Here is a 15,400-nt window from a genome sequence, read left to right as displayed (position 1 = left end):
ATGCCTGGTGGTGTTGTGTGCTCTGTGTGAAGAACCAGCTTGACCTGTAAGGGCCAAAACATGGCACAAAGACAGTGTCCCTTTGGAAAAGCTCCGGGGAGCTCTCCAGTCTCCTGAAACTCTGTCATCATCCTGCTTCAGTGTTACAGATGACCTTGCCCTGGCCAATCCCCCTTGCCTGTCCGTGTTGGGGCACTGCAGTGGGACGTGTGCTGGCTTTAGCTGTCAGAGGGCTGTGCAGCGACCACCACGATACCTCGGGCAGAAACCTGGCTCCCAAATGTGACAGGTCAAATCTGGAAGAGGTTGAACTGCAGGGCTGAGATTAAGTGCTATTGGCAAGTCGACCCTGTAGTGAACCAGAGCCTCTGGCCCTCCTGACCTTGTCCTGAAAGGTGAGTCTTTTTGCCTATCAGAGGTGAAATCAGTAGATGGTGGCTGCAAGTGGCAATGACTAACTTTAATTAGCAGGAGCTACTGGCTGGCTGAGACTGCAGGCGATTCAGGGTCTCACCGCAGGCAGGGCTTGGGCAGGGCTGGGTCTACAGCATCCAGCACCCGGTGCAGGAAGGTCGGGGCTCCTCCAGCAGTGCACTTAAAAATTGCCCTGACTGCTAACGAGCCCGCTGAAAAATGTAACATGAATCTAGTTTAAAAAAAAATTAAAAAAGGAAAAAAGAAACGGATAAACTGATTTTGTTTTCAGATAAACACGAGCATTTACAAATGAAGTGTAATAATTGTTGCTTGTAATCAAAGTTTGTCCATATTAGGCTGTTAATTTCTTGACCCCCTTCCAAGATGTTTTTAATTATCCCTTTCACTCTTTACCATTTGATTTCTTTTCAAGCCGATGGCTGGGGAATACACAGCTGGGGAGATAATAAAGCCTTCCTGTGGCAATTATCGGTGCTCAGGCCACCGTATCTCGTTATTTTGATAGACAGTGAACTTGGCGCGGTTGCCGGCCGGGTTCACGCAGATGTCACGGTCCGTGCTGTAGGTCACAAGCAGGTCAGCGCCCGGCAAGAGGAGAGCGCCGGGTCAGGGCGCGGCCGCCGCTCCCGGCCAGCGCCGGCCGGGCCCGCCGCGAACCCCGAGGGGCTACCGCCTCCGGGGCCTGGAGAGTACCCTCCGGGGGGGTTCCCTCCTGGGCAAGGGGCTGCGGAGGCGGGCAGCCCCTCTTCGGCAAGGCATCGTAAGAGGAGGGCGGGTCTCGTGTGATGCGTTGATTGTTAGAAAAATAATAATTAAAAGTGACATCTCTCCCCTACACAGACACGCACACACAAAACTTCCAGCGTTTATTGAGCTTGTCTGGAAACAAGAAAGCAAAAGTAACAGGGAGGGAAGAGATAAAAACCGTAAAGAAAAAGAAGTGTATTGGCAGCAGCTGTGGCCGGCGGAGAGCTCCACGGCCCCGCAGCCGCCGTCCGCGCCGGGCGCCCCTTCCCCAGCGGCCGGCGGCTCCTCCGCCGGTACCCAGCAGCAGCCCCATCCAGCGCAGCCCTCCCGCAGCCCCGCTCCCACCGCGCTCCTCCTGCCCGGAGCCGCCGCTGACGCCCGGAGCGCAGCGCCGGTGCCCGCCCGCCGGTGCCAGCACGGAGCCCCTCGGCGCCGCGGCTGCAGGCGAGGTGCCCCGCCGTGCCAAGCGCCTCTTCCCGACCGCGGCAGCCCCGACGGGATGCCGAAGAGCCTCAGGAGAGGGCGGGCGGTGGATCCCGGGGAGAGGAGCTGGGCACGGCGGGTCTGGTGTTTCCTTTCCGCGCTCACCTCCTTTTCCCTCGATGACCTGCGCTTGAACCTGCATCGGGAGGCTAAGACGGACTGCTGCCGGCGGCTCCTTCCTCCGTGCCCGGCAGAAATACAAGCCGTGCCTTTCGAGGTGAACCAGGGGACAGCGGAGGCTCCTCCGCCGACACGCTAGCCCAGCTGCAGCTCTGCTCAGGGGGTCTCCGGGCTGCCCCAGCACGGGGGACCGTCCGCTCTGGCCGCCTCACGGTTCCGGCCCGGCGTCTCCCGGGTCCGGCCGCTACCTCGCCGTTCCCAGCCGACGACGGCGGCGGGCGGGCGAAGGAACTCCGCAGAGCGCATCGGCGCCGGGCGGTAGCGCCCCGGGGTAGGTGTCGCCGGGCCGCCGGCTGCCGGCGCGGGAATTTCTCGGTGCGACCGCTGGTCTCTAACGAGCATCGCCGATAAATCCGAGGAGGAGGAGGCGGTGGCGGCCGACCACCGGCTGTCAGCTGTCGGCGGCGTCCCGAGCGCGGTGTAGGGTCAGCGAGCCCGGGGCTTCTGCCGCCGCCCCCGACAGCACCTTTCCTTCCTCGGCAGCGGTCTGTGGTGGACAGGATGCACTACGCAAAGCAAATAGTTAAAGATTTCGGGGGGAGGAGTCAGGCCGCAATCCGCAATTAAAGATGAACTTTGGGTGAACTAATTTATCGGACCAAGGTAGGGGTGGGCAGCAACCTGGGAAGGGTATAAAAGGCGGCCCGCGGCGAGCCCGGCCCGCGTACTCGGAGCTCCCGGGGGGCCGGGCGGGAGTCGCTCCCCAGTCATGGGCTTCTCCGCCCTAGTCGCCAGCGCCCTGTGCACCTTCCTGCTGCCCCTGCTACTCTTTCTGGCTGCCGTCAAGCTCTGGGACCTGTACTGCGTGAGCAGCCGCGACCCCAGCTGCCCGCTCCCGCTGCCCCCGGGCACCATGGGGCTCCCCTTCTTCGGGGAGACGCTGCAGCTGGTGCTTCAGGTAAGGCGAGGCGATGGCGCGGGGAGCGGAGAGGCGCCCCGGCTGCTCCTCTGGCTGCAGGAGAGGGAGATGAGCGGCAACTTTGACAGGCTCCCGTGCCCAGGTGGGAAAGGCTCTCCCTGCCTCTTCCTCTTATCCTTTCTAAAATTTCCTTTATCATTTCCCCCCTCTCATCCCCTGTCCAGAGGCGGAAATTCCTGCAGATGAAGCGCAGAAAATACGGCTTCATCTACAAGACTCACCTCTTCGGGCGGCCCACGGTACGAGTGATGGGCGCCGAGAACGTGCGGCACATCCTGCTGGGCGAGCACCGGCTCGTCTCCGTGCAGTGGCCCGCCTCGGTGCGGACCATCCTGGGCTCGGGTTGCCTCTCCAACCTCCACAACGGGCAGCACAAGCACCGCAAAAAGGTACGGCCCGACGGTGGGCGGGGAGCGGGCGCGGTCGCCCCGGGCTCGGCGGCTGAGCCTCTGTCCCATTCCTCCTCGTCCCCCTGAGCAGGTGATCATGCGTGCCTTCTCCCGGGACGCCCTGCAGCACTATGTGCCCGTCATCCAGGAGGAGGTGAGCGCCTGCCTGGAGCGGTGGCTGGGCGCCGCCGGGCCCTGCCTGCTCGTGTACCCCGAGGTGAAGCGCCTCATGTTTCGCATTGCCATGAGAATCCTGCTGGGCTTCCAGCCCCGCCAGGCCAGCCCCGACGGTGAGCAGCAGCTGGTGGAGGCCTTCGAGGAGATGATCCGCAACCTCTTCTCCCTGCCCATCGATGTGCCGTTCAGCGGGCTCTACCGGGTAAGGCTCACGGCGGCGGGCCAGGAGAAGAGAGGTGCCCTGCGGCCAGGGCAGGGGGGAATCGGGGGTGAGGGATGGCAGTACAGCCTGAGACCCACACTGCTCTCCCTGCTGCTTGGTCAGGGCTTGCGGGCACGCAACATCATCCATGCCAAGATCGAGGAGAACATCCGTGCCAAGATGGCCCGCAAGGAGCCTGAGGGCGGCTACAAGGATGCACTGCAGCTGCTGATGGAACACACACAGGGGAACGGGGAGCAGCTCAACATGCAGGTAAGGTTCCCCAGGACTGGATTCATCCCTTTCCCCAGCCCCTCTGAGAGCATCACACTTGTGGGGAGAAACACATAGAGCAGGAGGTGCTCCCTCTCCCCACAAAATAAACCAGCTTGTTCTGAGTACTAGGGTACAGAGGCTACATTCAGGCTGTTGGTTGGGGAGACATGTCCATAGGGTGCATAAGCACCTCCAACCACCCCCATTCTGGCCCCTGGGTGTCTGCTCCAGTTTGGGAACAATGTACAGCATTGCAGTGGTAGAGTGGGCCTGGTAGAGATACTGCGTTCAAGGCCTGGTTTATTCCTCTTCTATCCTTTTTGTAAGGAGCTGAAGGAGTCTGCCACAGAGCTGCTGTTTGGGGGCCATGAGACCACTGCTAGTGCTGCCACATCGCTGATTGCCTTCCTAGGGCTCCACCATGAAGTCCTGCAGAAAGTGAGGAAAGAACTGCAGGTGAAGGTGTGTGTCTTCCTCAGAGCCATTTCACAGGAGGGGGTAGTGGGAGGAAGGTACCTCCAGGACAGGTATCCCAGACAGGGCTCCCTTTGACCCAGGTGGTGCCCTCCTTTTAGGGGTGTCAGGAAAATACCACTTGGTGAGGGGCAGCTGCTTTGCATGCCAGGAACTCTGGCTGGCTGCTTCATGAATGTCATGGCAGCGTTTTCCTTTCTAGGGGTTACTGTGCAGTTCCAGCCAGGAGAAGCAGCTGGACATGGAGGTCTTGGAGCAGCTGAAATACACAGGCTGTGTCATCAAAGAGACCCTCAGGCTGAGCCCGCCTGTTCCTGGAGGATTTCGAATTGCACTCAAGACCCTTGAGCTAAATGTAAGCAAGGTTTGGGCACAATTCCTCAGAGCAGCTGTAAAGTATTTTGTGTTCATGTAGACTGTCTGCCTTAGAGTGACGTGCAGGAAGCCAGGAGGGGAGGTGGGGTGCACTGATGTGTCCTGTGCTGTCACTTCACGTTATTTAACACAGCAAGGTGTTCCACATCTCCTTTCTCTTCTTCCTATAGGGTTACCAGATCCCTAAAGGTTGGAATGTTATTTACAGTATCTGTGATACACATGATGTGGCAGATCTCTTTACCAACAAGGAGGAATTTAACCCAGATCGCTTCATGTCTCCATCTCCAGAGGATTCCTCTAGGTTCAGTTTTATTCCTTTTGGTGGGGGCTTGAGGAGCTGCGTGGGCAAAGAGTTTGCAAAAGTCCTCCTAAAAATATTTACAGTGGAGTTGGCTCGGAGCTGTGACTGGCAGCTGCTGAATGGACCTCCTACAATGAAAACGGGCCCCATAGTGTACCCTGTGGACAATCTGCCTACCAAATTCATAGGTTTCAGTGGCCAAATCTGAGAGCTCAACATTCGCCTATGACTGGATTTCTATATAGCATTGAATATGTACATAGTAACTTTTTATAGTAACAAAGGTCTTTAAATATTTAAAACTTGTAAATGTACAATAGTAATTTATGTCTTCTAAATATTTCAAGAGGCTATGATATTTTTTCCCCCCAAGCACTACAATTATGGGTCTCTGATTCATAATTAGATAATGTTATTTCTATAGAAATAAGTTTTCCCCTATTTAAAAATATCATTGAAAGCTGGCTAGCTAAGCATTTGAAGACATTTCGGGATGATGTGTGTATTAAGAAATATTCAAAAAGCATTCAAAACAATGGTAACTAGCTACTTATCCAAATTACCTGAAATGGTTATTGTTTGAGAACGTTTTCAGTATTATTTGTGTCTAGATCGTATGTTTCATGTGTGAATTTTAAGTTTGATAATAAAGTTTATTTTTGATGATCCTCTGTATGAAAATCTGAGTGTATGCTAAAGAGTAACTTAATGAATGTGGCTCTAGGGTCTGGATGTAAGGTCAGATCTGCTTTTGTAAATGAGGTATTTACTATTTCTGTTTTCATAACTCTCCCCTCCTTCACATGTGGTTGCTTGTGACTAGTTAGTTATAAGTTTTGGCTTGTAAGTGCAAGAACAGTGCAAAACCACATGCTCACTGAAAACTCTGTGGAGTCATGGCAAATGCTACAGGTCTCCTTATCAAGCACATCATTTTGAGCCACAGTAGAAAAGAAGGAAAAGGAAAGAAGAATAATGTCATATAAGTCTTTCTCTGGAGCTGGTTGAGGAAAAAATTCCGTAAATGTCCTCTCCTCCCATATTACTGCTGACCTGTGGGACCAGACCACTGAGTCTTGCTCTGTGTTGAGCCTGCTGGCTATGAATCTTTACTTACAAAGGTGCCTCTTATCAGCTGGTAGAGCAAATAAAATCTGCTTATTTCTTCTTGAAATGCAACAGTTCTGACTAGGTCAGAGATAGAGCATGCATTTGGTTTAAGAACTTCTTTCCTGGAATTCAGCAAAGTGAAAACTAAAAGGCAGGCACTAATGTGAATTGATTAACAGAGAATCAACTGTTGAGATGCAATTCCCCAGGCGTGTGTAAGCAGGGCAGATAAAATGCCCTAGGCATGACCCCTATTTTGGCTTAACCATAAGGAGTTTTGTGCCCACCCCCACTTACTACACCTATTAGTCTTCCCTCAAAAGTCAAACAACATGGGCTGCCTCTATAAACATCTACAAAGTAAACCAATGTAATTCAGTGTCACAAACACTTACAGCACCATATAGAATAATTAAATTTTTTGTTTGCTTCTGGAAAACAGTCACATTTTCATATTGTTCTCCCAAGATCAAAATTAAGGACAGAGTTAAGTTGCCCAAAATAGCTGCAGGTGCTTAATAGCATCTGTGATGTTTGGATTTTCTAAGAGGTGTTTCTGTAACACATTTGATGTGTTTTCAGCTAGCATTTTAAACATGGAAGCTTCTAGCACATGGCCTTAGATGCAACCTACATATGAGCATAACTATCAAGCATTTTTCATGTTCAATTTTTTGTAGCCTTAAAATACAAAATATATTTTTTCTAGATTGCACCTGAGTCTTCTTGGCAATGTTTAAAATCTTAAATATTTTTTACTGTGCAAACCTGTTGTACCATTATGTTCCTCAGGAACTTGATGAATAACCTCAGTTTAAAACCCCTTTATTACCAATATAGTAGTGGAAAATTGCAAACCTTGATCCTGACTGGGAGGTGATCTGGAGTCCGGAGAACAGCAAGGCTCGTGTCTTGGTATTCTTTACTAACATGCTCTTCTGTAACATTACAACATTCTCCAAATCCAAATAGATGCTGATATTCTTTAAATGTTTTAATTGGTTTTAATTAAAGTCTTTTATATGTGGGAAATTATTGAATGGTCTTCACATTATTTTAGTTTATATTTTAATTTTGTAAAGAATGGCGACCTAAGTGCTGTCTGGAGAATACACACACTTTCACAGTGTAAGTCTAAGGTCATACATGCAAGTCTTTAATTTTTGTTTTTGAGTCAAGTTTGCATGGCTTTTATGTTTGAAGAAGAAAAAAAATCATATACTTGATTTTGTCTGGACATCTTGGGGGCACATCCTCAACTGTTGTAAATCATGACAACATAACCTATGTTAGGCACTGCCCCTGTAATAATTTATCTCTGCAGTTAAGTGGTCTGTCACTGCTGTGCAATTTAGGCATCCTGGCACTAGCTCTAAACAAGCTATCTCGAGAAATGGTAGCAGCATAGCTACAGTAAAACAGAGCTCAGTGTGGGTTAATTGCTAGAATATTTGCCCAACTTCTTGAGCAGGTTTTACAACCCCTGCTAATCTCCTGTATGCAGCTGTATTTTGACAGCTTAGATGCTGGCTGCAGACCAGTTTCAGGTGAGCTCTGGTACGAGTGTAGCTTTGCCTGCTCAGCAGAGGCTGGGGTGGGCACATGCTGAGACAGTAGTTGCTGTTTAGGTGCTGCCTGTCTGCTGCACCCTGAGCCCCCATCTCTCTTGTGCTGGGTCCAGGAACTGATTTTGTTGAAAAATGACCCATCAAAAAACTAATTGCTTTTTGGGCAGACCAGGTCCTCATTCCAGCTACCCACATGAGCATAGTTTGTGCTGGGGTGCTGCACCAAGACAGGAGGCAGGGTATTTCATATTCCTTCCCTTGGTTAACCTGTTATTTAAAAGAAAAATATTTGACCAGGTCTCTCTTGGAAAAATCACACACAATTTAGAAGTTTCTATGCTTTGGTCCTGGAGTAGAAAGCTATGACTTATATGTAACAAGCTGGTTCTTCCCTGAGGATAAGGTGAATTAATAGAACCCACACTTCTCCTAAAACCATGTGAGTAATAGCTCCAGCCAGCCAATAGCATCTCTGGAGCTTAGACTTTCTGAACTCTCTATTCAGTGCTATTCTTAAAAACACAGTTATATCTATTCTTGAATTAAAAGGACATTAAAGAATTACATTCGTGTAAATTGACATTGAGGAATGCTGCTTGATAAATCAATACCTGATTGAAAGGTATGAGTATTTCCAGATAAGGTCAGAACAGGTAAAAGTGAATTTTGGTAATGGTTATATTAATTTAAAAAAAGGTGCTGAAGACTCATTGGAAATGTTTAAAAATACCTTGATCAGGTTTATTTCTTTTGTCCTTGTGAAAAAAAGACATGTCACTTGCATGTTGCTTTCAGCAGTTGAGCTGGGAAAGATTTTCTTTTGTTTTGGTTCACAGAAGCACCTATTCAAGGAACAGTATAATTTGAAGTCTTGTATGCTTAAGGCTTTGAACTTACTTTTCTGATATTTTATTTTATTTTCTTACTTTTATTACAGCTTTCTTTTCCCAGACCTTGCAAGATGAGAGGCTGACAAAAAGGTTTTCCTTCTTTCTGCCCCATTTCAATCCATGGTATGTTTTCTTATTTCATTCTGTTCAGTGATTTAGAATAACCTTTGGAGAGGTAGCAAGAAAAATACTTAATAATATGTAAAATGCTTTATCTTTGACTTTCAAGTGGTACTTTCCTGAGTGCTATAGGAAGTTTTTAAAAGTGCTTTTACAAACCTGCATCTAGCCATCTTTGAGAAAAGAACACTGCTATGTCTTGTTAATTCTACAGATCTGCAGAGGTTTCAGGATGGATGCTGATAAAATAATATGCCCCAGTCTTTTAAAAACTAGTGTGAATAAAATTAGAACTCTAGATCCAACTTTCTTTTTTTTTTTGTTAAATCATTGGAATTGATTGTATGAGGTATAAATTCTGAAAATTTGCTATCTATCTCAAAGGGAGCTGCACTGCTTAGACTGCCTGAAAATCCAACTACTTTTGATATAGTCTTAAACACAGATTAAATAGCCCATGTGTAAGCAACCCATCGCTGAATTTCTTGACCTTAAAATTATTGCATGTCATCTTTCCTAGGACAGTCTAACAGGATCCTATGCAAAACTACTGAATCTTTTACAAGGCCACGTGGGAGATTTGCATAAACCAAACTTCAATCTACTGACCTTTGGCAAAGTTTTAGAAATTATAAAATGCAGACACAAATCTTGTGTTTGAGATACACTGCTGGTATGTTTCAGGCCCAAATTAGTGAATTTATTTATGGCTTAAAGGTACTATGTTACATGGAGTTGTCCTCTATTATAACAAAAAAAGAGTGGGGTGGGTTTGGATAGCATTTGTTAATTGAGATAGTTTTGTTTGCCAGGTGGTTTGTATTGTAAATTCTCTGTCAAGTTATACATCCAGCATGCAATGCAAAACATATACAGATTAGCAGCAAAAATTCAAAAAGTTTATTAGTTGCAACCATTAGAGTGATAGATTAGGAGAAAGGAAATGTAACTGGCAGCAAGTTTAGAGAAGACTCATTATTAGACTGGCTTGCTTCACTTGTTTAATAATGTCTTACGAAAAATGTTATATGAGAAGTTCAATGAATAATGCAGCCTTCATTAAGTTATGTAAATGAATGTAGCTTCGTGGGTGGGTTGGAAATAAAATATTTAACAAATCTGTTTACATCCAAAGAGTAAAAGCAGCAGAAACAGCTTTTAAAGAATCTGAGATTTAAATATTTAAGAGGTGACAGACAAGAGAACTTTCGTAGTAGGACATAATAGTGCTGTTTTGATAGGTGTTTACAGCTTGCCTCTCAGTTGCAACATAAGCAGGGCAATATATTAAGTATTCTCAGTTAATTAAAGTGGTATTTGTCCCTTTATCAGCAGTCCCAACGTTGCAATTTCACTTGTATCTCTTAGTGCCCCAGAGACATGCAGAACTTGTGTGATTTGCAAGGCTGGAAGGATCATTTTAGCAAAAGTGACTTATGATGTACTTGTTTGCCAGGTCATTTTGTTCACAAATACACAATCATTCATATGTTGCTAGATTTCAATGCTTTTCTTTCCCCCAGTTTATGACCATTTAGGAAAGCCTGTAAGTCCATGGGTTAAGATTAGACTGCTGTACATGATAACTGTCACAACATGAGAAAATTATAAACCCAGGACTAAATCAGGCATAGACAACATGTTCTCCTACCACACCCACAAATGCCAACCTTTTTTATGCTTCTCCCAAAGCAAATCCTTGGACTTGGGCCTCACAGCTTATGCAGAAGGTCAAAGATTGTTGGAGGCTGTTTTCGAGCAAAGGGGGGAATAAATTCCAGAGCTGAGGGCCCCTCACAGGACCTGTCTAGAGATAAAAGTAACCAAAATGCAGTCAGTACCATTCACACTCTTGAGTAGGAGGCAGGCCAGTAACTTTCTGAGGCGGTGGGAAACTGAAAAGATCAGTGTCAATACAGAGCTGTGGGTCCTGAGCTTAAGGAGGAGATGCACAAAGGCACACATCTACCAAGACTTGTTAAGTCATCTTTGTTAATGCTGCTTTAAATGAAATAGCTTCCTCCAGCAACTGCTATTTTGAGGGGAAAAGGAACAACTTAGGTTTGGGATTTTTTTCTGCTTGAGCTGTATGGGATGAATATTAGTCTAGTGTATCTGTATCTCAGAAACATATTGCTTTTGAAAAATATCAGCAGAACAAAGATATTTTCAAGATTGAATCTGAATTTTCAGTGGAATGATAGGAGGTCTTGGTTTCCTTGGCTTGCTGGTTTAATTGACTTAAAGAAGCAAGAGGCTGTGTGTGCTTCACCTGATAGCCTTTATTTTATACCTGAATGAACTAATTGCCTGTATCCTATGGGAAAGAGAGGAAGGGACTGCATATTGCCCTGATAGCAATAGCAGTGCCTGCCTATGTGAATAAAGTTGGGGTTTTTTCCTCTCTTACTTAAAATCTACATGATATACCTACTCATCAAACACTCTGCTTCTCTCCAAAGCTTCCCTCGGAAGCGTAGGAGCCCCAGAATAATCGGAAACTGCTCCCTGACCTGGCAGTAGCCTCCTCTTTTGTGAATTGTCCTTAACTTTGACAAGAATGGAAGGAGATAGGGTGGGAACAAAGGGGAACCAGCAGTGAGACAAACAGCCCCACTGCTCCAGCACCACACTGCAGCCCTGGCTGCCTAACACACAGGTGATTTTCACCCTGGTGTCATCCTCCTTGTCCCGCTGTCTCTGGCTCTTGGTGTCATTATATTAAATATATATTATTGATGTTAATGATGCTGCCTACAGCACTGCAGCAAGCTAGCATATGCATTATAAATCTAGCAGTTAAAGAGAAAAATTCATTAATCGTGCTTGAAGTGATGGCATGTCATAACCTTTTTGCTCATTGTATGAAATGAAATGGCTCAGATTTGTGACATTTCTGAGGGGACTTTTCCTCTAACTGGGACTAAGAGCATGTTGGTGCCTGAAATTCACTAATTGTCAGTCAGCGTTTCTAGAAAAAAATCACAAATTTCAACCACAAGGACATGCACAGCAAAGTACATTTTACAGAGAGCAGTTACTTGCCTGCAAAGTAGAACCATAGACATTTTTTTGGAATTGTCTTGTTGTTCTCCACTTTTGCATACTGCTAGTAATTTTTTTTGTAATCAACGCTTTGCAGATGTACTTATTATCAAAATATTTAGGAGGAGAGAAGGGAGACAGGCTGAACATGCTGATGTGGAAAACCAAGAATCCTTAAGCAGTCAAAGGTACTTGTTTATTTTGGTGGCTCCTTGGTGATTGTCCTTTTCACCTTTTATTAACCTGCAAATGGATTAGTCCTTGTAAACTAAAGAGAAGAGACCAGTGCACAACCCACTGCCCCAGAGATAAGGTCACAAAGAGGGGACGTGTCCTGAGTACAACCTCAGAGAAGAAATAGAAGCCTGAAGGCATTTACACTAGGCTGCCATTGCGCTTTACTAGCCCTACTGTGATTTACCGTATCAGTTCAACTGCTGACACCTTTATGTCCCTCCCTCCTATCCCAGCAGGCCACAGAGACACAGTCCATGATAGATGCTGGTGAACTTTTCCTCTGATCACCTTCTGAAGAACTTTCCCATAATCTATTGTTTTCTATCACAGTGGAAAACAAAACAAGGGGTTTTTTTGACTTTCAGTTACCAGCTATTTTGCCCTAACTTTAAAGCAATGTACTGAATTTATTACATCAGTGTGAAAGAAGTTTTAAACTCTTGTCTCTTTATCCTACTCCCTGAACTTAACATGGTCCAGAGTAAATCAACGTAATTGCTGTTAGACCTACATTGTTGCAGGAATGTTTTATATTCCATGTTGTCAGTTATTTAGAACAGTTAATTGAAATTGCAAACATAAAGAGAGGAAAGCTACAGTTAAGAAATTAACTTTTTTTTTTTTATGCCTGTGGCTACTTATATGAATTATATTAAGGGCCAACACTAACTTTAATGTACATCCAAAAGTGTCTGGAATATCTGAAAGGAAAAATACATTTTTGGATTCAAGGCAAGTATTTCCTTTAATTGACAGGTAAAAATATAAGAACCCATTCTGGATTGAGAGAAGCAATTGACCTTTCATTCTCCTTTGCAACTCCAAAATATTTACCGAAATGTTGCATTTGCTTCTAAATAAATACATGCCACAGGCTACACCTGGTTTTGTCTCATCAAAATTCAGCACCAGTATTACAGCTTGAGGGGGAAAAGAAAGTCACAGCGGTATTACCAAGGGGTACATTGAGGAGGGTGCACTTGGAAGAGAGGGAAACTGTGCCACAAACTCTCCTGAGAGCGTTCTTCCTCTGAGTGTGCCCTCAGGTGACTTCCTTGCTCCTGCAGCCTGCAGAAAGGCTGAGCACAAGCACATACAGAAGCATCAGTACCTGTGTAACAGGGAGTTAAGGAGTGGCTGGGTTGAGAAGGAGATACCAGGGAAGGCTAAATCAGAGCTTGTCAATAATGTTCTGATTGCAGCACCGATCAGCTTCATCCTTTCAGCAGAGAATTATGTTTGAGGATGTCTACCATAAAATGCTCCCGAATATGTTTTTCCAATCTTGTGCAAGGCTCTCTGTTCTCTCTGGGTTATGAGTGTTGCAGACTCAAAAGTTGTTTTTTTGGAATTATTTTGATAATTGCTTCTTATAATTAACATTGTTGTAGAGGGAGATTTGACCCAATGTCTTTTAACAAATTAAGTATTTGTCTTGCTATTTTTTTCTTCATATACTGAACTTCGTGCTCTATAAACCCAACTTCTGGGCTCTGTTCTATCAGCATGGCTGGCTGTGGTTTTGGAACAGTTGTTTTCAGCACAAGTGACAAAAATACAATTGAGATATTATAAACCAATCTTGTATTCCTGAATTCCTTAAAACTGATTGCTTTATCTGGCAGCATGAAGTCTGGAGTCAGGTTAGACATAGAAATATTTACTCACACTATACGTGGGCAAATGTTTATAGTTATACATCTAGCTATATAAAGTCAGGCAGAAATATGAAAAATGATTTTTAACTTCATATTACCTACACTAGGCAAAGAAACAGAGATGCACTGTGGACTTGAAGTTTAACCTGTCCCCTTTAAAGCACAGTGTGTGTCCCACCTGGCTTCTGCTCCTTGTTTGCTTGCTTTTTCTGAAGGTTGGAGGAAGGACAAGAATTTTAGCAGCAGCTTCTTGATCAGACACACTGTCCTTGCAGCCACAGCAGAAAAGGGGCAGGAGTGTAGTCAGGCCACCCGCTTGTGACAAGGACAGTATAGATGCCTTCGTGCCTGCTCAGCTTGTTCAGATGGAGAGGACATAAGTATGCTAAGAAAACAGCAAGTGGGGGGCACAGAAACCCAGCCCTCTCCTGCTGGTTCTACCCAACACTTGTGCACTTTGCAGCTCCTGCAGGCTGAGCTGGCGCAGGCTCCAGGATCACCTCCCTGACAGCTTCCTCTTTCCCATCTTCCTTTGATCTCCTGCATGTCTCTGATCCCTTATATCTGCTGCTGCACTGTGGCTTCCCTTCCCTCCTGCAAGTTACTCAGAGTAAGTGCAGTTCACGTCCCCTCATGCTCCCTCCATCTCTCTCCCCTGTACCAGGTTTCCGTTTTTCCTCATCTCCCTTAGCAGTGCTCACGGTGGCCCTGTCTCCCTAACTCTGTCGGTAGTCTCCCATCATTCCCGTCTGAATTGCTTTCCTCAGTCTTCTACCCCTAGCGAAGGCAGACTCTCCAGTCTTTATTTGTCTGGGAAATGGCTCATTTAACTGGGACAGGGAGGATGGGCAGGGATGAGAAAGAGCCATTGTTATGCTGAAAGCAGTTAATGGGTGCCACCAGACACTTGTGCGATCTACAGACCGTAGCAGAAGTCCCTTAAGCTGTGCTGGTGCTGCCCAGGCCGCCAGGGTTTCCCACTTCTCCCTTCTCAGTTTTCAAATTTTCCTCGTGCTGACACTGGTCTGGCATCATTCCTTGGCATTTTCTAACGAATTTGATGGGGTAGTCAAAACACAGCATACTGCAGAAGGAGAAACACCCTCGGGTTGAGAAAAGGCCTTACGATATGCCTGTCATCAAAGACCTGAGGCTTTGGCTTTGGAGAGCTGGCAGCCCCTCTCCTGGAAGGGAAGGACTGGCGGATGGAGCTGCAGACAGGGCTCCCTCTGGCTCTGCTTGGAGCCATCTGGGCTTTGGCCGGCTTTGTGGAGTGAGGGTGGGATTTTGTGGCCCAGGCCCTTACTTTCTCCTGAGCATTTAAACATGCCATTAGAAAAAAAAACAACCCAGAACTTTCCAGGAGAAAACTTTGTTTTACTGGTAGATGCTCGGCTTTCAGCAGATGTGTAGGTCAGCTTCATGGTCTGAGTGTCCTTATTTTATTAAGGAAGTCTTCCTTTGTGTTCTTGTATAAATTAGGCTTAACTCATGATTGGACTGAAGCTTTTATGGTTATTAGGCAAAACCCCTGACAATATAAAAGCCTAAATAACTCAGGCTTTTACACCAAAAATTAGTCATTGTCATAGCTCTTCCATTTTTTGTGGGACTGCCTGTTCAAGTCAATGTGAATTTTGGCTCAGTTTCTCAGTTCTGCTCTCTGGGGACTTGAAAGTTACTTAAATTTTCACCCTTTCCCATTTTTTATCTCTTTCTGCCTCACCCTCTCTCTGGATCACAAGTGCTGACTTTAATGCTCAACATGAGCAGTAAGTCTCTCAGAGTTGTCCTGTGACCAAAAAAAA

At 46.1% G+C, this 15,400-nt stretch overlaps 1 protein-coding gene and 1 long non-coding RNA gene across 3 annotated transcripts; both read left to right on the top strand.

Annotated features, from left to right (window-relative positions):
- Positions 1-2,490: 2,490 nt before the first annotated feature.
- CYP26A1 (cytochrome P450 family 26 subfamily A member 1) lies at positions 2,491-5,610 on the top strand. The gene is made up of 7 exons (XM_069020426.1): positions 2,491-2,746; positions 2,932-3,156; positions 3,248-3,535; positions 3,659-3,808; positions 4,139-4,273; positions 4,488-4,640; positions 4,831-5,610. Exons 1-7 carry the CDS (start codon positions 2,558-2,560, stop codon positions 5,170-5,172), a joined length of 1,482 nt encoding a protein of 493 aa, XP_068876527.1. The 5' UTR covers positions 2,491-2,557; the 3' UTR covers positions 5,173-5,610.
- A 1,955-nt stretch (positions 5,611-7,565) lies between these two features.
- Positions 7,566-9,881, top strand: LOC138112837 (uncharacterized). Of its 2 annotated transcripts, none has more exons than XR_011151866.1 (3): positions 7,566-7,621; positions 8,580-8,655; positions 9,173-9,881. It is a non-coding gene; the product is annotated as an uncharacterized lncRNA (long non-coding RNA). The 2 variants fall into 2 exon arrangements; XR_011151867.1 differs by lacking the exon at positions 7,566-7,621 and adding an exon at positions 7,768-8,081.
- Positions 9,882-15,400: the final 5,519 nt, after the last annotated feature.

This window comes from Aphelocoma coerulescens, chromosome 6 (assembly GCF_041296385.1).
Source record: "Aphelocoma coerulescens isolate FSJ_1873_10779 chromosome 6, UR_Acoe_1.0, whole genome shotgun sequence".
NCBI classification, from domain to species: Eukaryota; Metazoa; Chordata; class Aves; order Passeriformes; family Corvidae; genus Aphelocoma; species Aphelocoma coerulescens.
This window is presented reverse-complemented; position numbering and strand designations above follow the sequence as displayed.